The sequence below is a fragment of the Carassius gibelio genome, chromosome B19, assembly GCF_023724105.1.
Source record: "Carassius gibelio isolate Cgi1373 ecotype wild population from Czech Republic chromosome B19, carGib1.2-hapl.c, whole genome shotgun sequence".
Lineage (NCBI taxonomy): Eukaryota > Metazoa > Chordata > Actinopteri > Cypriniformes > Cyprinidae > Carassius > Carassius gibelio.
The window spans coordinates 32,019,959-32,039,857 of NC_068414.1; the positions used below are offsets into that span (position 1 = coordinate 32,019,959).

The 19,899-nt window shown below is 36.6% G+C and overlaps 1 protein-coding gene across 1 annotated transcript in view; it reads right to left on the reverse strand.

The window, feature by feature from the left end:
• atp1a3a (ATPase Na+/K+ transporting subunit alpha 3a) overlaps positions 1-14,076 on the reverse strand; it is a 31,305-nt gene extending 17,229 nt beyond the window's left edge. Inside the window, exons 1-5 of the mRNA XM_052584697.1 lie at positions 13,748-14,076; positions 5,295-5,411; positions 4,938-4,997; positions 989-1,192; positions 230-343 (exon numbers count right to left, since the gene is read on the reverse strand). Of these exons, the coding sequence (XP_052440657.1) occupies positions 230-343; positions 989-1,192; positions 4,938-4,997; positions 5,295-5,411; positions 13,748-13,753 (501 nt within the window). The 5' untranslated portion in view covers positions 13,754-14,076. The remainder of the gene's footprint in view (positions 1-229; positions 344-988; positions 1,193-4,937; positions 4,998-5,294; positions 5,412-13,747) is intronic.
• Between the last annotated feature and the right edge of the window lie 5,823 nt (positions 14,077-19,899).

The window sequence follows — 19,899 nt, forward strand, 5'->3', positions numbered from 1 at the left end:
TACAGTCTGGGGGATTCACAGAGATAATAATTAGGATTATGACCACAGAGGAAATCAACGGATTATGGTTATTTGGGTTTTCACTTTGATCCACTCCGACTGTTACTTTGAGTTGAGAAGCACAGCCAGAAATATGCACAGCAAACTTTCTCAATTTTGAATTATGATTTGGATGAAGCAGAATTAGGAATCTGAACTGAAGGTATTGAATAACTTTTATTTGGTGTACCTGGGGAACCATGTTCTTGAAAGACTCCATGATCTTCGAGCTCTTGGCCTCCTGGAAGTAGGAGAAGCAGCCAGTGATGATGACCACAGCAGACAGCACAATCCCCAGATACAGCTGTGGAGAAGAGAGAGCAGGTCATCAGAATAATGTGGAGGAACTCCTCAGGAGCTCACTGACCTGGAGCCTCATTTAGCTCACAAACCAAAACAGAAGCAACTATGGTCAAATTCTCCAAAAACTGCTGAGTAGACTTTTTTCAGGTTTCTTTGATGAATAGGAAGGTCAGAAGAACAGCTTTTATCTTTTGTGACATTATCATAATTTTTGATCAATTTAAAGCATGTGCATTATAAAAAGAATAGATCATATTTGGGACCCTCTCTGTGAAATCCAGGCTGAAGTCTCAAAATCTAATGATGAGATAACAAGCATCAAAATCTGATTTCAACCGTTAATTTCATTATGATTTCAATCTTTGACATGGTCTTAGTCATCAATAAAGATATCAATGTTACATTCTCACAGAATGTTCTTTACCTTATGAAGAATTATTTTATATAGAATATAAAATATACAAAAAATGACTTTAGCTGGGTTTTCACAGAGAGGGTCACATTTAATACAGAATTATTAACAAAACAAAAATATTAAAGACTTGCTATTGAATGGGATTACTGTGTTAAGTCTTGCACACTCTAAACTGCAGCGAAACACATATTTGGTGTAAATGTATGCTTCTGTGAGTGTGTGAGTTCTCACATTGTCATTGGCAGGGTCGTCCTCCGTGGCGGCCTGGATGGCGTAGGCCAGGAAGCAGAGGATGGCTCCGATCCACAGCAGGATGGAGAATCCTCCGAAGAGCTGACGGCAGAATTTGACCCACTCCGGGGTGGTGGGGGGCGGGGTGAGAGCGTTGGGACCGTCCCGAGCGAGGTACTCCGCCGCCTTGGCATTAGTCAGACCCTTCAGGGGAAAGGAGAGTGTGAGAGCAAATCTGATTCAAGAGTTGACGACAAACACTACTGCACTGCCACTAGAGGGCGCCTTCAGAATAGATTTGTTGAGCTCACAGTTTCTGTCGCTACAGATAAACTCATTTTAGTGAAGCATTTTCCCCCAAAATATGGAATTCAAAGGGGACTGTTTGGTAACCAGCATTCTTCACAATATATTCCCATATGTTCCACAAAAGAAAATACTCATGCAGGTTTGGAACAATTTGGGGTGAATGATGGCATTTTTGGGTTGACTGTCCCTTTAAGCTGCTTTGGAAGAGGTGAATGTGTGAAATGGCAAGCCTTACATCTGACATAATAATCAGAAAAATATATTTTTAATTAATTATTATTTTTATTATTTAAATAGTTCACTGATGCTTCAGACAAAATAAAAAAATAAAAAGTATCATATCTGATACATCAGGCTTTTATGTCTTATATAATATGATATAGGAGAATATGGAGCCCACAGTTGAGGAGGAAAAACACCTTCATTTTATTAATCAAATAAATCAAACTGAGCAAATATGCTGATATTTATATGACCAGTAAGATGAGATTTTCTGATGTTGTAATGTAAATCAACAAGAATTGTATCAGTATCAGTGAACAGGGGGCTAAAACATACATAAAAGTGCATTTAAATATCAGTTATCACAATTTTTTATGATTTGTTCTTAGCTATTTTTCCTCGCCAGCATTTTGATGCCAGCGCCAGCGATTTTTGATGATTTTCACTCAAATCTGATGGCCTCCAGTTTATTTTCCTCTATGAATATTTGAATATGCAATACACCAAAATAAAGATCAAAGCCTCTACTTAAATAAATAAAAATAAACCGTTTTATTCTATCTTAAAGCATTTTTTAAAAATATTTTTATCAACACTTTAATAAAAAGGTAAGTTTCATAAAATTGTATAGTTTTGAGCAAAAAGATAAGAAAATCACATTTTTATCAAAAACTACATCTGGATAATATTCAGTATGATTATCAAAACACAAATCCAGTGAATCGTTTCCATCAACACCTCCAAAGCTTACACAGCCATACACCACTTCCTGGATCAATGTTTTACCCCATAACATTATGCAGTTTTCATTTAAATGCTATCTATTGTTGATGATTATTTTTAATATGCATCTGTTTACGCAAGAGTTTACGTAGTTTCTCCGTCCTGTTCACGTGTGTTTTTGTTCGGGAGGTTTTGTACTCCTTCAGAAGATGTGTAATAGCATCCCCAAGTGTATAACAGTAAAAAAACCACGGAAAGCCGTAAAACTCGTCTTTGGTGGGGGAAAAAAAAATATGATGGATAATCAAGGATCTTTATATATTATAAACATTGTAAAAGTTATTTGTTTGTTTACTTGATAAAAATAACAGCATAAAGACACATAAACAACAACTGGATACTAAACCGGACACTTGATAAAAAAGTATGAACTATCGATCGGACAACAGAAGGCATGTGGTAGATTGGGGTTTCTTCGAAAGGTTTGATCACATTGATAATTAAGAGGCCTTAGAAATTCGAGTAAAGCAAAGTAAAAAAAGGGTTAATACAGGCTATACTTTTTTGCAGTACAGTAATGACGGTTTTATTGCCAGTGTTGGGAACGTTACTTTAAAAAAGTAATTAGTTATAGTTACTCACTACTTGTTCCAAGTTAGTAACTGAATTACTCTATAATAAAAGTAACTATTTGCGTTACTGTAAAAAAAAAAAAAAAAAAAAAAGTTGCTACATGTCAGAGAATTTGTACTTTTTTTTTTTTTTTTGCAGTTTTCACAAGTCAGTTGAAATGAGTAGAACAGACAGGTGCATAACTTTCAATATTTATTGCACGTCAACAGACAGCAAGAGTTTTATCCTGCACTTCAAGTATTATCTTTGTAAGAAAAGTGTTTTTGGCCACTAGCTTTGTAAATGCGTGTCACACATTGCATGTACACATTACATGCACGTTCTTGCCTTTGACCACAATGAATTTGAAGTAGTGCTTATATCTCCACCTTGAAAATGCCAACTTTTCATCGGATTGCTCCTGACTCGCCATCTCTGCTGCGAATCTCTGTGTAGCTGTTGCGTGTGTGTTTGGCGCCAAGCGCAGCCGCGTGTGCCGGCATGTGTAAAAACACTGGCTCTGATTGGCTATCATGAAACACATGACTCTGCCTTAGCCAATCATAATCGCTTATCTCGTCATTAACGCACTGCTCTCTCGCTGTGTGCGTCAGGGGTGCGTCCGGATTGCATAGTTTATTAAATCATTGCATAGAAACGCACCGCATTTAAAGTTCAGTAACGTTAACGGCGTTGTAACGACGGGAAAAGTAATTAGTTAGATTACCTCGTTACTGAAAAAATAACGTCGCTACCTAACGCCGTTCTTTTAAATGCCGTTATTCCAAACACTGTTTATTGCCATGTTAGAATAAAATAAATAAATAAACTTTAAGAAGTAATAGCAATGTACCATTACTATGATTAATTAATTTAAATTTGACAATACAGACTTAATTTTAAAAGATTAAAGGGAGTTCATCAATATTTAAAAAAAATATAAAATGGGGGCAAAGTAAAAATCTCCATTGATGATATTGCATGTAATAAACAAACTAAGAGACATTTTTCACAATATATTATTTTGCATCCCACAGAAGAAAGTCATACAGATTTGTAATAACAAGTGTGAACAAAGGATGATTTTTGGGTGAACTATCACAGAAACCAGGAGACAAACAGAAGATATGATTTTATGTGGATAAAGTAGAAATATTTTGAGAAACACACACACACAAAAAAAACAAACATGTATAGGTACAGGGCACCAGAGTAGCCTCATCATTAAGGAAATGGACGATTTAGTGAAAGTGACGTGACATTCAGCCAAGTACGGTGACCCATACTCAGAATTTGTGCTCTGCATTTAACCCATCCGAAGTGCACGCACACACACAGAGCAGTGAACACACACACACACACACACACACACACACACACACACACTGTGAGCACACACCCGGAGCAGTGGGCAGCCATTTATGCTGCGGCGCCCGGGGAGAAGTTCAGGGTTCAATGCCTTGCTCAAGGGCACCTAAGTCGTGGTATTGAGGGTGGAGAGAGCACTGTTCATGCACTCCCCCCACCCACAATTCCTGCCGGCCCGGGACTCAAACTCACAACCCTTCGATTGGGAGTCCGACTCTCTAACCATTAGGCCACGACTTCCCCTAGTTCAATTCAACTTTAGAGTAAGATTCACTAAGACAGAAATCAGGCTTTTGCTGCATCAGCATCAAGTTATCTTCAGCATCCAGACACATTCAGTTATGAAGGAAACTGAATTTATTCAGGAGAAACAACCAGAAAGAGAGACAGGAAATTGCCTCTTAACCGCAATCTCGAATGACAACCAGTGTTCAACTCCACTTCACTTTGATGTTTCTTTTCATAAGATCCTCCGAATATTACTTCTTTGATCTCATTATACTTTCATGCATTCTCAACAATTTTAACTTCATACCATAAATATTACTACTTTGATCTCTAAAATATAAGGACTTTATTTTCAAGTCTTTTGTGAGGCTATTTTTAAAAGCTTCATTCTCGTAAGAGTATTTAGGTTTTAAGATTTATTTTAATGTTGCGCTACAATGCCATCATATGAAACATCTGGCTTGCTGACATGATTTGAGAAACTCACCTGTACAATGTCAGTGCTGTATTTTCGGCATACTTCTTCAATTGACATCTTATGCTCTGTCTGGGGGAGAAAAAAACAAACAAACATGTTTGTATAGAGTCAGCCGGCCACAGAGGTTGAACCACAACCTTGCTTCATCTGATTCACGGCAGAGTAGTGTTTGAAATTCAATACAGTATGGTGCACTACATTTATTTATGAGGCATTGAACTGCTCATCCTAGGAAGCACTGTTGCCAAAGCAGTACGCAGAATATAAAATTATTCAATATAGGTCACTCATAGTATTAAATACATAACTCATTTGAAATTTGATACAAAAACATGAAGATGTATGATATGTGTGGATGTGTCTTACCAGTGGTACTTCTTTCTTCAGGTCATCCAGGTCTTTCCCTCCCTTTCCCTTTTTAGGAGACTCCTTCTCATCTTTTTCCTGCGTGGTTGCCACGCGGTAGCTGTCCGACCGTCCATACTGCAGAAAAAAAAAGGATTATTTTCTAGCCGATACAAGCATGTATATTTATGCATGTAATACATTTTTGGACATATCTTTCATGTACATGTATATCCATCCTAAAACCCACAAAAACATGTTGCTATATAAGTAAATACAAGACAGAACATTAATACAAAAACATACTTAATCTGATTTTTTTGCATAAATTTTGTTTATATAAATAGAGTTGCATATACAAATAAAATATATACTGTTCACATACATGGTTGTTATTTATCTTGCCATAAAATATAATCTTGCAGGTAGTTTTAACCTATACAAGTTAGAAATTTTTACTTTCACACATTACACAAAATGATATATTGTGCGTATATATATATACACACACACACACACACACACACACGCACACTGTACATGCACACAAACACACAACATATAAATATATATATGGCAATATCCCTCTTGATATAGGGGATACAGTATATGTCATATATTACATTTCTATGTGGGAATTCAAAACAATAAGTAACTTTTATTATTTTTAACACATAATCCAGGCAGTATGAACTTTCAAAAAAGCTATAGTTAACCTTTTTATTAGTCAAATAACATATATTCTAGCATGTTTACTGCCATCACACATCTAGCATATATGATGACTGTAATACCAAGACATTGTAAAAAGAATAAAAAACAATGGCTGTACTTTACATGCTGGTAAAATAGAATTAAAAACCTTTACACAAAGAGTAGCAGGACATCTCCCACAAATGACACAAACAGGTTCAGCTTAATAAACCAGAGAACTTAACAAAACGTGTCTCAGCTGAAACTGCAATACTATCATAAACACGCAGATGGACTCATATTTAAGCATCACTCAGCTCCGTCTGCTGCTCTGTGAGACACACGGGGCATGATCTGAGGAACTGGGACTTTCCATGATTGAGGAAGAGAGGGGAAATGCCAGACGGATAATGCTTCATCAACTATCCTCTGCTTTAACAGGAACCCCATGCGGGATACAGGGGTGGTGTGAGTGGGGTCAATCCACTTTAGGGCCTTTCATTAATGTGGCATCCCCTGATCTGCCATGTGTGCTTCTGTGACCTATTTTAGTTTGCATGCACAAGCAGACGGCATTACTGTCAAATCCACCATTACAGCACACCAGAGCTTACATAATAATGTGCAATGCATTAAATGCATCCATAAAGATTCTGATGTAAAAGCTGCTTGATAATATTATTTTCACAAAAAAAGGAAAAAAAAAGAAACATTATTAAAGGAATAAAATATGATTGCAAATTTGACAGAATGTCCACAAGAACTTATTTAACTTTTACTGTTGACAGAACCTCAAAACTAATTAGTCATAAATATTTAATCTTTTATCAGCAGATTATATTTGTCATTACTGTTCATTATAAGGTTCAACTCGACATAATAATTGCTTGAACTATCATGTGTTATTTGATACTAATTATGTTCATCGCAGGGTTAACTGATTATTATTTAGGATCTATTATTAAAACAAAACACGGAGGAAACAAACAATCCTTAAAAAGACTTATAAATATTGGAAATATTAAATGAAGATAAACTATTTTAGTAGCAGCTTGTTTTGACTGAACTATGTTCAAGGGTTATTAAGGGTTTACTAAAATAACCATAAAAAAGTAAATACATTCTTTTACTTGAAATAAATGCTTACTAAAATAAAAAGGAATTAAATATAAGAAACATGTTTTATTTCATGTAATGTCCAAGGGAACAATTCACATTTTCATTTAGTTAGCTTTATGCACTAAAATAACAAACTAAAACAGAAATTACAATTAATAGAAGCTATATAGAAATATTTTTTTTAAATTACAAACTCATAAAAAACTAATTACTAAAATGAGAAAATATATAATAAGAAAATATAATTTATATTAAATCTAATGAAAAATATTATCAAAAACTGTAAGAGTATCTCAGTGACAGCAAAATAACTCTGTGCTGTGTTTATCATTTTGTTCAACAGGATAGTAGTTCTACCACAAAAGGTCTAGATTGCAGCATGCTTGTGGCCGTGTGTTGACCATCTGTCAAGGGTTTTTCCTCTCTCTATCTCCGGGTGAGACGGCAGTGCAGGATTAAGACTGTTTACTACGGTTTACAGTCTAGATTAACCTACTGAACAACAGCCATCCTGCTCCTGCTTTTCTCTTATTCCTACATTCAGTCGCTCAGATGCTTTGAAACACACTGTACTCTCTGTTTATTTTGTCTTAACTCATTCATTCTCTTTGTTCATACAGTACTTTGCTGTCTAATGCAGTCCAATCATCTTGATGCTGCTCCTGACACTGATACACTGTGTCCTCGCTGTATCTCCATCGCTCTCACACACGTGCACATTCATGTCCCACAGGATGTGTGGAGAACTGTAGCTGCTCCACTTTAGTAAGTCCAGTGGGGTTTGTCTCAGGCCTGATTAAGATTACACTCTCTCAGAGAGAACCAAAAACTACAACTTGAATCAAATGTAATAACTACACAATAGATTACATAGATACATATTTAAAGACACAAAAAACACACAAAACTAAAATTTAAACTTAATTTAAAATTAACAAATATAAAAATATACGTTAACAAAAACTATTACATCATCTCTTATACTTAAATAACTACACTATAAAAAAATATTTTTCATGAACAAAATATTTTGTGGTAAATAAAACAAAGATTATTGAAGTACTTTTTACAAGAAAATGTTATTTTAGTTTCTTTGCTTAAATTTTTTCCCACTCATTCAAAATGTTATTTGCAGTTTCTCTGCAATTATTTGTGAAATTTACCAGTAATTTGTAAAAACTGTTTTGAAGTGAATCCTTTTTTATTTATTTATTTTTTTACAAATATGGGTTGTTTTGATGATTACTACAATACGATTTACCAGAAAACATAATCTTACCAGAAAATAGTCCTTTAAACTCAAAAATGTGAATGTAAACTGAATGTGTTACTTTCCACTTCTTTGTAATTGGTAGAAAAATTCACAAGCAATTTCCGAGTAAAATTGTTCCTTGTTAGATTTACGTGAGAGAAACAAATCTCATTTGTGTTATGTGAATATGCGAATATTCAATTCTGACATTTCGCAACCAGTTACAAGACACACGAGAACCAAAAAACATTCTGTATCATTGATATCAAAGCTTGCATGACACATCGGTGAGTAATGATTTACATTCTGGATTGTTCCTTAAACAAAGCAGCCTAAAATCTCCTTCTGTGTTTCACACAACAAAACCGTACAGGCCTAGAACAACATGAGAGTTAGGAAATGATTCATTTCATGAATTAATCTCTGGGAGAACTAATAATTACAGCTAGTGGACATCAAGAACTAAATCACTAAATGTGCTCCAGATGAAACATTCTCTCCATCTCTGTCCAAGGCTTCGTCTAATGGCCTTGAGGACATGGAAACACACAATGTACTGTACACACAGTAACAGATTACACCCTGTATAAAGAAACCTTGCTTCTGGATAACAATGTTAAAGACACCAATAAGACAAAGCACACATAAATGTTGAGGCTAAATGACTAATTGAATGTTAGCGCTGTCCATCATATAGCAGCAGAAAAGCTCAAATCATGTAGTTAGTGAATGATGGGGTGATTAATTTAAGTGCACTAAGTTATGTCCAGAAATGAAATATATTGTGCATGCATTCAATTCGGCCAAAGGCAAAATCAGTATGTTAGTGTGCAATGGATTCCTAAAGCATGGGTGTGAATTAAAACATCTCTGTTCTTTATGTCAAATATTACTTTAGCAAAAAATGTGTCTGATAACAAATGTGATATACACTGTAAAATATGGCAATATTGGGAGTATGTTGCATTAAAAAGGGAGTATGTTGCATTAAAAAAAATATTTAAGCTTTTCTACTTACTGTTTAATTCAATGTGTTATTTTCTATTTTTGTTTGAAATTTACAGCCAATTTCTCTATAAAAATGTGTTTCAAAAATTTGTTCACGTGTAAACCTCAAGTGTTAGTATTTTATACATCTAAAAATGTAATAATTTTTTGCATTGTGTCACTAGTTTCACAATAGCTCTCCCCTCTATTACATTTTTATTCCATATGTTTTACAACTTCCTTGTCACTAAAAATTCTATAATACTTTTCGCTACTAAAATTCTTAAGTAACTACAATTTAATTGTATAATCATTTCAAACTTCATTCATTTTAGCACACAGCAGATTGTTGATGCAGTCGTGGTTGCTGTGGTTTGCTAAATATAAAGCAACCTTGGCATGGAACAAACTGATTCAAACCTGCTATTGACATTTGAGAGCCAATCAAACAAGCTTGCTGGCTGACCTTCAAGGTCTCACAGGATATGACATCATGTCTGCGTCTGGCAAATTGACTGATAGCATGTATGCTAGCTTTGCTTCATATGACCCCGGGCTTCAACACAAAAATAAGGCTTGATTGTGTGCTTTAGTGGAAAGTGCACGCACACCAAATTCCCTCAGTGAGAATGAGCTATTGAACCGAGTCCATTACACAACCATCTATTAGAAGACTTTTCACCACCAGTCTGTTTCTCAATCACGGATACACAATTATCAGTTTTACAACATGCAAAGTTATGTAAACAGATACTTAAAGCCCATTGTTGCCATTTTTACTTAAACAACAAAGTGATTTATAATCAGAACAAAATGGTTGTAGACACCACAGTGAAGAATTAGAAGCCTTAAACCAAAAGAAACCACATTAAAAAGCCGATTTCACACTAGCAGATGACATTTCTGATATTCTAAGCATCCTAATCACCTGTAGTGCCCTTGAAGCCTTCAGACAGGTTTGCGTCTTTGGCTGCATGTCCCAAGGGTATCGAAGAGTCACCCTCCAAGAAACATTCACGTCATACTAATTGCCGACAACCCCGAGCACCTGATTCTCCCTGCTGTTCTCAAGGTGACCGCAGGTAACAGCCTGCTGTTCACATCTCCTGCCCTGCACACCTTACTCCTTTACTGTATATCAGCCCATCCGAGATATCACTTCAAACTCAGAACCTTGGCTACAGTGGAATATTATCATAATGCACTATACTGTATACTGCATACTATACATAAAAACTTGCAAATAAAACAGAACATATTATGGAATTATGGATCATTGTGTTGCATTAATAACTCAGGGAGAAATGGAATTCAGTTTGGATTCAATTAATTTAAATAATTTAATTATTACCTCTGAAATAAAAGTAATTTACTTTTCAATTTTCACTCAGAAATTGCTAGCAAATTTCACAGTTATTTCACAGATACTATATATATATATACACACACACACACACACACACACACACTGCTCCAGAGGCGTGCGACCTCTGACATATATAGTGATTGTAAGTCGCTTTGGATAAAAGTGTCAGCTAAATGAATAAATGTAAATCAATCAATTGCTCTCTCACTCACTATTCCCTACAAAGTGATAGCCATTTAGGAGTTAACACAGAGCTGAATCCTTCCTATATGCAAAATATGCAAGCTGCATAAAAGATGACTTAATTTTAGTTTAGTTTTTGAATTTGGCCAGCAGTTATGAAAACATGAATGATAATTTATTTTAATGGGGTCCACTGTTGCCCTTTCTACGTAAAAATGAGTCAAATCATGTAATGTCGTAAAGTCTTGCGAGTTGAAAGTGTACCGAGCTACAGAAGAGATACTGTTTCTCAAACAGTTTCACTGTACATTATTATTAGAGTATACAGGTGTTCAATGTTTGCGAAAATGAATACTGTACACACATTATACTGTATATACTACATTCTGTACACTATAAGAAAAATTTGAGGTTGTAAATAAAGCAGATTTTTAAGTACATTTTACAAATACTATTTTACTATTAGTAAAAAAAAATTCATTAAGAAAATGTCATTTCAATATTCATACTTCAAAATTTAATGTTTACTTAGATGTGTTTGGCCTTCTTTATTCTTTGTAATTTAAAATGTATTACAATGCAAAGTGTAGGAATTTGTGCTCTGCATTTCACCCATTCAAGTGCACACACACAGAAGGGAGTAGTGAACACACACACACACAGAAGGGAGTAGTGAACACACACACACACACAGAAGGGAGTAGTGAACACACACACACACAGAAGGGAGTAGTGAACACACACACACTCACACACACACACACACACACACACACACACAAACACACACACACACACACACACACAAACACAAACACAAACACAAACACAAACACACACACACACACATACAGCAGCCCAGGAAGCAATTGGGGGCTCAGTGCTTTACTCAAAGGCATCTCAGCTGTGGATATTGAAAGTAGAAGAAAGCATTGTACTTTTACTCTTTCACCTTCATTTCCTTCCGGTGCTAAGAATTGAACCCACAACCTCTGGGTTATAAGTCTGACTCTCTAACCACAACTTCCTGAGTTTTCTATATGATTTTTAAAACTAATGAGTGAAAATAGTAAATAAGTATTAACTATTTTTTTTCCAGTGTAGAAATTGTTATTCTGTTCTAAACATAGTCAGTCTCCAAGAGACATTCACCTCATTCAAATTGCCACAACCCCAAACACCTGAACCTCCACAAATGACTCAATCGAGCCTCTCTCAAGATGACACCAGATAACACTCTCCTGTAAACCCATCAATCACTTTTCATGTCCATTTTATTCTCCTCCTGCATCACTCCCTCCCCACCACCCTCATAGTACCCTAAAGCTTCATTTTGGCCCAGCGGATCCTGCCAATCACGCAGCCTCTACCGAGTGATTGACTGGCTCAGGGCCAATCAATCATCAGAACCGCGAATACGGCCCCGCCCTCGTGGCGCTACACAGACCAATCGCGGTACTTGTTCGGGAATTTCCACTCTCATTGATCAACCTCCACTTTGACGCATTCACCATCACCAACCGTCGAGCCCGGTAACCCCTCCCGGCATCACGACCGATATCAGCGTGTCAAAACGTCACAGAAACCGAGACACAGAATATCGCGTGCGATGTAAAAGGTATCGTTTGAAAAAGAACTTTGCGTCACAACAACACCATTAAATTCCATATCGAATGGTTTGTTTCTTTTCATCTGGATGTCAGATTTCCAGTTCTGGTTATTGCAAGGTCGCAAAATAACAATCTAGAAGGCGCTTGTTGTGACAAATGAGTTCAATATATTCACGCTTCAGTCGTGAAGCAGTAGACGTCTATTTTAACGCATCTGGCCGCGCGTCTACTGACCATTTGGACTCGCGCTGGGATTTATTTCTGGTCATAAATGTGATGAGATGTTTGATAGGTGGCTGTGAAACTACTGAAACGGGCCAGTCCGGATGCATACACTCCCCCACCCCCATCTGTGGTTAACGCCTTTCATTTAGGAGACTGACAGAATTTCTCCTCAGACTTTCCAGACTTGCAAACGACCTCACCTGGTTATTTAAGAGTTTGTTTTACTAGTGATTAAACTTTTCTGTCGTCATTCATTAAAAGTAGTACATTTATAATTTGGAGGCTATAGCAAATGTACAAATCACGACTAACAAAAATGATCACTTTATGGCAATGTCAATTTTCTAAAAAAAAAACAGGCTTAATCCCGAATTGGTAACCGCAGACGTTCGTGACTGCGGTCGTCCACGTTATTCTCCTGACGCGCTGTCATGGCACGCTTGACAGAACGATCAGAGGCGCAAACACACACGTTATAAACAAAGTGCTTCTGAATATGTGTTATTATTATATCTTACCGGTATGTATTTAAAAAAGCATTAGTTCAACGATTATTTTGATATCTGATATCATTTTTGCGTTTACCTCGGTGCGCCTTTTTGCATCGAATGAGAGCAGAGCATATTTATTCCATTTCTATCATCTGCCAAACGACTTAGATTATTATATTATGATGCATATACCTAATATGCCAATATGTGCATATCAATACACCAGTATTCTTCATTATTTGCATTTTAACTGCATCATGACGCATCGAATGGGTGCAAAAATGAAGCATCCGATTTGACGCAATTGCCAAACGATCGAGCAGCGTTATTGCACAATGTCAATGATTTTTAACCGGTTAGAACGCACACAGTTAAACTGATACATGTTTGCTTAACATTTACAATGCTTTTAGTAGTAAGTGCACCTGTTTAATGCAATGATTTGACAAAATACATAAAGACACGTTACCATCCAAATCTCATAACCCCGAATTATCCTCAAGACGCATGGCATTTAAAATGTGCAAGCATTTAAAATAGATTCTTACCCCCATTTTGGAGCCGTCCGCCGCTTTGTTCAGTCAGTCAAACTACGTTTGGTTTCAGCCAAGCGGGACAGAAGAAAAATTAAGGTCTTGAACGTATACCGACGGGCAGCGTTTGAACGACTCTGTCTATAAATTATATCTGTATATTCTTGAAGACAGCATGCATAGTAATGTATTACAGGGGGTCTAGATGAAGAAAAAACTAAAAGAATGGCCCAAGCAGCATGGGTTTCTAAAAGCACACGCGGCAGCCTCTGATTTAATGATAGAGGAGCATATGCAGAGGAGAGGATTATGAAGCGTCTCTGGCTGAGAATGATGCCGGTGAGATGAAGAACCGACGCGCTTACTCTGCCTCTCTGTGTCCCTCCGCCGCTGGTGCTTCCAGCCGCGGCACGCACTTCTTATCCTTCCGCGAGCGACAGTAGCCCCATAAATGCCTGTAATGTACAGACTTGCTAATGAGATACTGTTCAAGAAGAATCCGGTTATATAAAGAGAATTTAACAAATGTGCATCTCCAATGAAAAATATCAGCACTTGTTTGATTGACCTCCTGATTCTACAATTGATTATTAAGTTGAATCATTGCCGAACCAATGGACAGGCTAATGGATATAATATTTCACAAACAACTAGTACCCTTGTGCTATATACAGTGATGCTTTAGGCATGTACCATGGTATTATTTGAAATACTCTGAAATTCTTTGAGTGCAACTGCCATGGTAGGAGAGAATGTGGTAAGTTTGTGGAGTCTGTAAACTCACCAAAACACGTCCTTAAAGTTCCCTTTGCCAAGGACTGTGATTATTTATACTGAGGTGCTGCTGCAATGCATTCAAAAATCAAGTTTCTTTATTGGCATATATGGTTTCATGTAGAACCTTTAACATCCATGGAAACTCTCCATTCCACAAAAGGTTCTTTACAATGGGTAAAGGCACTTTAGATTGTTAAAATGTTCTTCACATTAAGAAATTTTTATTTTATTTTAATAACTGTTCATTGAAAGCTTCCTTGGGCAACCAGAAATGGTTCTATGGCATTGCTGTGGAAATCTTTTGGAACTTTTATTTTTAAGTGTCCATTGCTTTCCACATCTTATTATAAATCTGTTCAACAAATGATCAAAAGAAAATTTTATGGATGGTGCTGTTGTCTGTGGACATTGCACCAAAGCAGCCTATAAACTCTGTTAGACTTTTGAAACTTATTTTGATTCTCAGCACACGTTCCAGAAGATCAGCCAATTTAACGGCATTATCTGATCCCTGAAATGGACTGAATCTCAGTGTGGGTGTATTAACGATAGAGAAAGACAGAATGAAACGGAGAAAATTAATAACCTTTCAAAATATAATAATGGACTGAGAACAGTACATTTGATGGACTAAAGGTTTTTAGGCAGTGTTGGTTGTGTGTGAGTGAATGTTTTTTGCAGTGAAAAGGAGATGATGCTATCTGTTAGTTAAAGACTTGATGTTTGTGATTGTGTGTATGAGGGGAAATGATATATAAGGCCAAACAGATAGAGTAATCAGGTATTTTTAAATGTAGCAAGAAAAATTGAGTCAAATGCAGGTAATGAGAGAGTTATAAATAGAGACAAATGATTCAGCCTTCTAATCAGTGTCTGGATTGAGAGAGAGGAAATAAACATAAGAGATGTATAGACAGAATAAAATGGATAAAACGAGCTCAGGATGAAAGGAGATTTCAAGCGTTTCACTAAGCAGGTGCTAAGAATATATTAATGAGGCCTAAAACAAAAAGGGGTCACACAGTTTATCTGAGAATCACATTTCCAGGATAGATCTAGAAAACTACTACAGCAGCATCATTTATCACCATCAGTGAAATCAAATAATTTTATTCATATTTATATTTATTGAAACGCTCATTCACTTAAGTCAGTAACCTATGGTATACCATTCAATCCAAAAAATATAAAGGTAATTGCAATGTATTTTCCCCATAACTTCAAGTTTCACAATTCTAATGTTATACAGTAACTCACAGTTGCAACTTGCATTGCACAATTCTGACTTTATAACTCACAATTGCAAGTTTTATCGCAAATCTTAGAAAAGTCACAATTAAGAGAGGTAAAATCTCAACTGAAAAAAAAAAGAAAAGTTACAACTGTGAGATAAACATTTTCATTACATAATTTTTTTTCAATGGAGGAAACAAGCTTTCATGGCATATCTCACAATATGGTAGATGCAAAGTAAATCATTTTATATTTCTGGTTAAACTTACCTGATCTTACCTTTTACTAAATGCTTAGATGAACATATGTTCTTCAGATAATAAGTGGTCAATCTGTTTTTGCATATTTACTGTACAATCCATAACATTACTTTCCAACTGTGTTCTCAAGGCCACATGAGAACCCACAGTGCTGCAATCAATCAATATTTTGCAGTTGTTTTTAGCAACCCGATCCTGCCATTCACATCATCTGTTTATGTCCCATTGAGTAAACTAAGTTTTTCTTTTTCAGAGAACAAATTAGCTGACAGCATCCAAACCACACTATACTTAACCTCTTTTTCACTTCATCCTCCATCAGGTCCCCATAGCAAGGGTGCTAAGTAACCTTGCCCCCTAATCAAGCTGGAAAGATATTGAAAAAATGATTTGTGGAGATGCATTAAGGGGCTAAAGGACGTTTAATTAACCTCTCCAAACCAAAAAGTCTAATTTAAGCAAATAGTTCTGAATTTTGATTGCTGTAGACGTTTCAGGTAATGAGGCTAATAATTTGGTTTGGCATGAAAGTGAAGTGAAAACAGCCTCTGTTCATATTCCTTTGGCTGAAGTGCACTCATTCCGTTGCCTAAGATTATTTGCTCACATTATACTTCTTTTCCTTACTTTTTCTTTTGCCACTCTGTAAAACCCTGCAGCTAGTAGCACATTATATATTTATTCAATAGATGAATGCTTTATCGATCCCTGAGATTAAATGTAATGGTTTTTACATAGAGATAAGAGTACAGTTAGAGCTTGCTATCATGAACCAGTGTTCCTTATACACACTCAACTAACATGAGTCATTGCTACATCTATTTTTGTCTGTCTACATGTGCATTCAGAACTGTCCAAACCTCTAGTTTGTAGAACTTTACCTGTAATAGGTACAATGGTACTCCATTTGTAGATGAATAAACATCTTGCCATTTGTCCAGTTGGATTCCACCTGCTGTATTATATGCAGTTCTTGCATTCTTAATTTAATTACACTTTACAACAGTGCAATAATGCATTGGCCACATACGTCAAACACAGCTTTATAAACAAGCTTCAGTCTTTTTTTATCTACCAAAATGTCATTAATGTTTTAAAAGTGAATGCATACTCAAGGCAACCTCTGGTGTTCATCAGACTGGAGAAACCCTGCAACAGTGGATCTCAGCTGGTGGGCTGCAACCCGAAAATGGACAAGGAGTCTAAATTGGATCTATTGAAGTAGGAAAAAACAATGTTAGATGCAAATAATACAATGCAAATATGCATATACTCACAGTTAACATAACATATATTCACCAGGCTCAATTTGTGAAAGTTTGAACACCACACAGTCCATATTTTGTTGATACCACCTTTAGCTTTGATTATATTGTGCATTAGTTGTGGGATTGTTTCGGCAATGTCCCATCCCATCAAGAGCTGCATTCATCTGCGGTTATATGACAATGGGAGAGTCGAACCACTCTGTAAAGGCGACTCCAGCACATTCTAAAGACTGTCAGTGGGGTTAAGGTCAGGGCTCTATGGTGGCCAGTTCTTACCTAAAAATGTTTCCTCAAGCTCACTGAAACACTGGCTCACAATTTGAGCCTGAAGATTTTTTTATAGACGTGTATGTTTGGTTGTTTAAGAAATAAAAAGCTACACACTGTATCGGTTAGGGGTAAAAAGAACTGTTGCAAAGCACACAATATGCCAGCATTAAATCCAAATGGCAATTTTTTCCCCCAGGTAGTTTGTAAACATGATGTAGATCACAATTGTTTCAGCAGATTGCAGTTTGTTTTGTGTTTAAACATATTTAAACACCAAATCATCAGTTTTCCTAGTCAGACTACTGACAGCATACTGTTTGGCATGTGCAGTCCTTAGTTATTTCAATGCATTTCAGTCTTCATTTTAAGGATTTTTGAAATTAAGAATTCTGTGTTGGATTTGGAAGCAAAAACAGCAAAACCAACTTCTGGTGTAAGTACACAAACAGGACAGCTCCCTGAATAACTCATGAAGCTTTCTGAAGACCAAACTGATGGTGGCTACAGGAAATTGGAGCTGAGGCTAAGTGCTTAATGGATCCCATACTAGAACATTAAAGGCTTATGACTGCTCGTCCACGTTACGGAAAAGTTTTTAGGAAATTTGAAATATTTATTAAAGTTAAGTACACAACAGAATATTTTAAGCATATTTAGTTCTACAGTGGAGCCAAATGTAAAGCAACACAAGGAGCACTGTGCTATTAACAGAAAACTTATTTTTTTTTTCTAAAACAAATTTCGGTCAATCTATTTGTGCTTCAGAGATCGTATTTACTTAGTTGTTTTCATATTTTTACTCATTAATTATAGGGATACATTTTCATGCAAGCATGGTAAGAGTTGAAATTGTTAACTAATGACGTAACACCATTCTCAGCAGCTCTCTTGTGCTAATCAGTCCAGCTTGGGTGTTGTGACTGTGACTTGAAACAGCAAATTAGTAGTTTAGCATGAGTTCTGGAGAGACCTGAACCACTACCACCCTGTTTATGAGTAAAACTGAAGAGGTCTGCATTTGCAGATATTGGGCCCTATCTTGCACCCAGCGCAATTGACTTTGTACACTGACGCATGTGTCATTCCTATTTTGCACCCACGCAAAGCGCGCTTTTCCCTCCACAGAAGCACGTCGCTAAACTAGTGAATGAACTTGCGCTCCCTGGGCGGTTCAGCGCAAAAAAGGAGGCGTGTTCTGGCGCAAACAATCCCTGGTGCTATTTTGCTGTTCCATTAAACAATTGCGCCACTGACCAGAAAAAACCTAGTCTAAAGTCAGTGGCGCGTTGCGCGTTGTTCATTATGCTATTTTAAGGGCGCATGCTTGACCATAATGTATAGCGTGCACAACGCGCATACACTTTGCTCATGTAATCTACACAGATGCAACAGTTATTTTTGCAAATCATAAACTGTTACACTAAAAAAAAATATTAACACATGAGATGACGGAAATCATTGTGGTGTGCCACGAAGATGTGAAAAAATAGGCATAAATCTAGCTTACAAATTATTCAGGCTAATTGTAGTAATTAAGGATCAGACCTGTTTGCCCAATAGTGGCAAGACATATAGGCTATGTAAGGACATCTGACAAATATGTTTGTCCGTCAAGAACCAGGAAAAAAATCGATGAAACAATTGTGGCTATTTCCTCCCACGCCTGTTTAACCGACGCAATTTTGGGTGGGTTTCTCCCATCCCCATACAACACAACTTCTCTGTCTTTCACTGCTCTTACAAGAACATCAGTCTCCTCGGCTGTGAACCGCTCCTGGCGTGCGCCTGGTAAATACGCCATAATAATAGCAATCCATAATGGAACTTGCGCACCTGCTTTTAAAGGGAATGTTGGATGACGCTCTGATTGGTTTATTTCACGTTACGCCCAAACCACACCTATGAATAATGAAGCTACTTCAGACCAACCCACTTTAGATTTGCGCCGGGCGCAAGAGCCATTTATCCCGCTGGGAAAATAGCAACAGCGCCGAGACCCGCCCACAAAGTTACTTGCGCTTCGCGCTTTGACACTTGCGTTTCAGATCGTTAAAATAGGGCCCATTGTCATGAGTGTAATTCAAGTAAACTGGGCCACATTCTTGTCATTAAAGTCAGCGTGAAACAGAAGTTACAATCACCTTTTCTTCTCTATTGTGGTGTATGTCCAAGGGAAATGGCATCTCAAATGAGGAAAAACATGGGTGGCATTTGATTTGGGTACGGCCTGAAACAAAAGGATTTATACATGTAAGATCATACGTAATGAAGAGAATCACTGTTTTGTTAAATTCTTTTAAATTATATTTGAACAATACTAAACAAAATTGACTATATTAATAGAAACATTTATTATTTT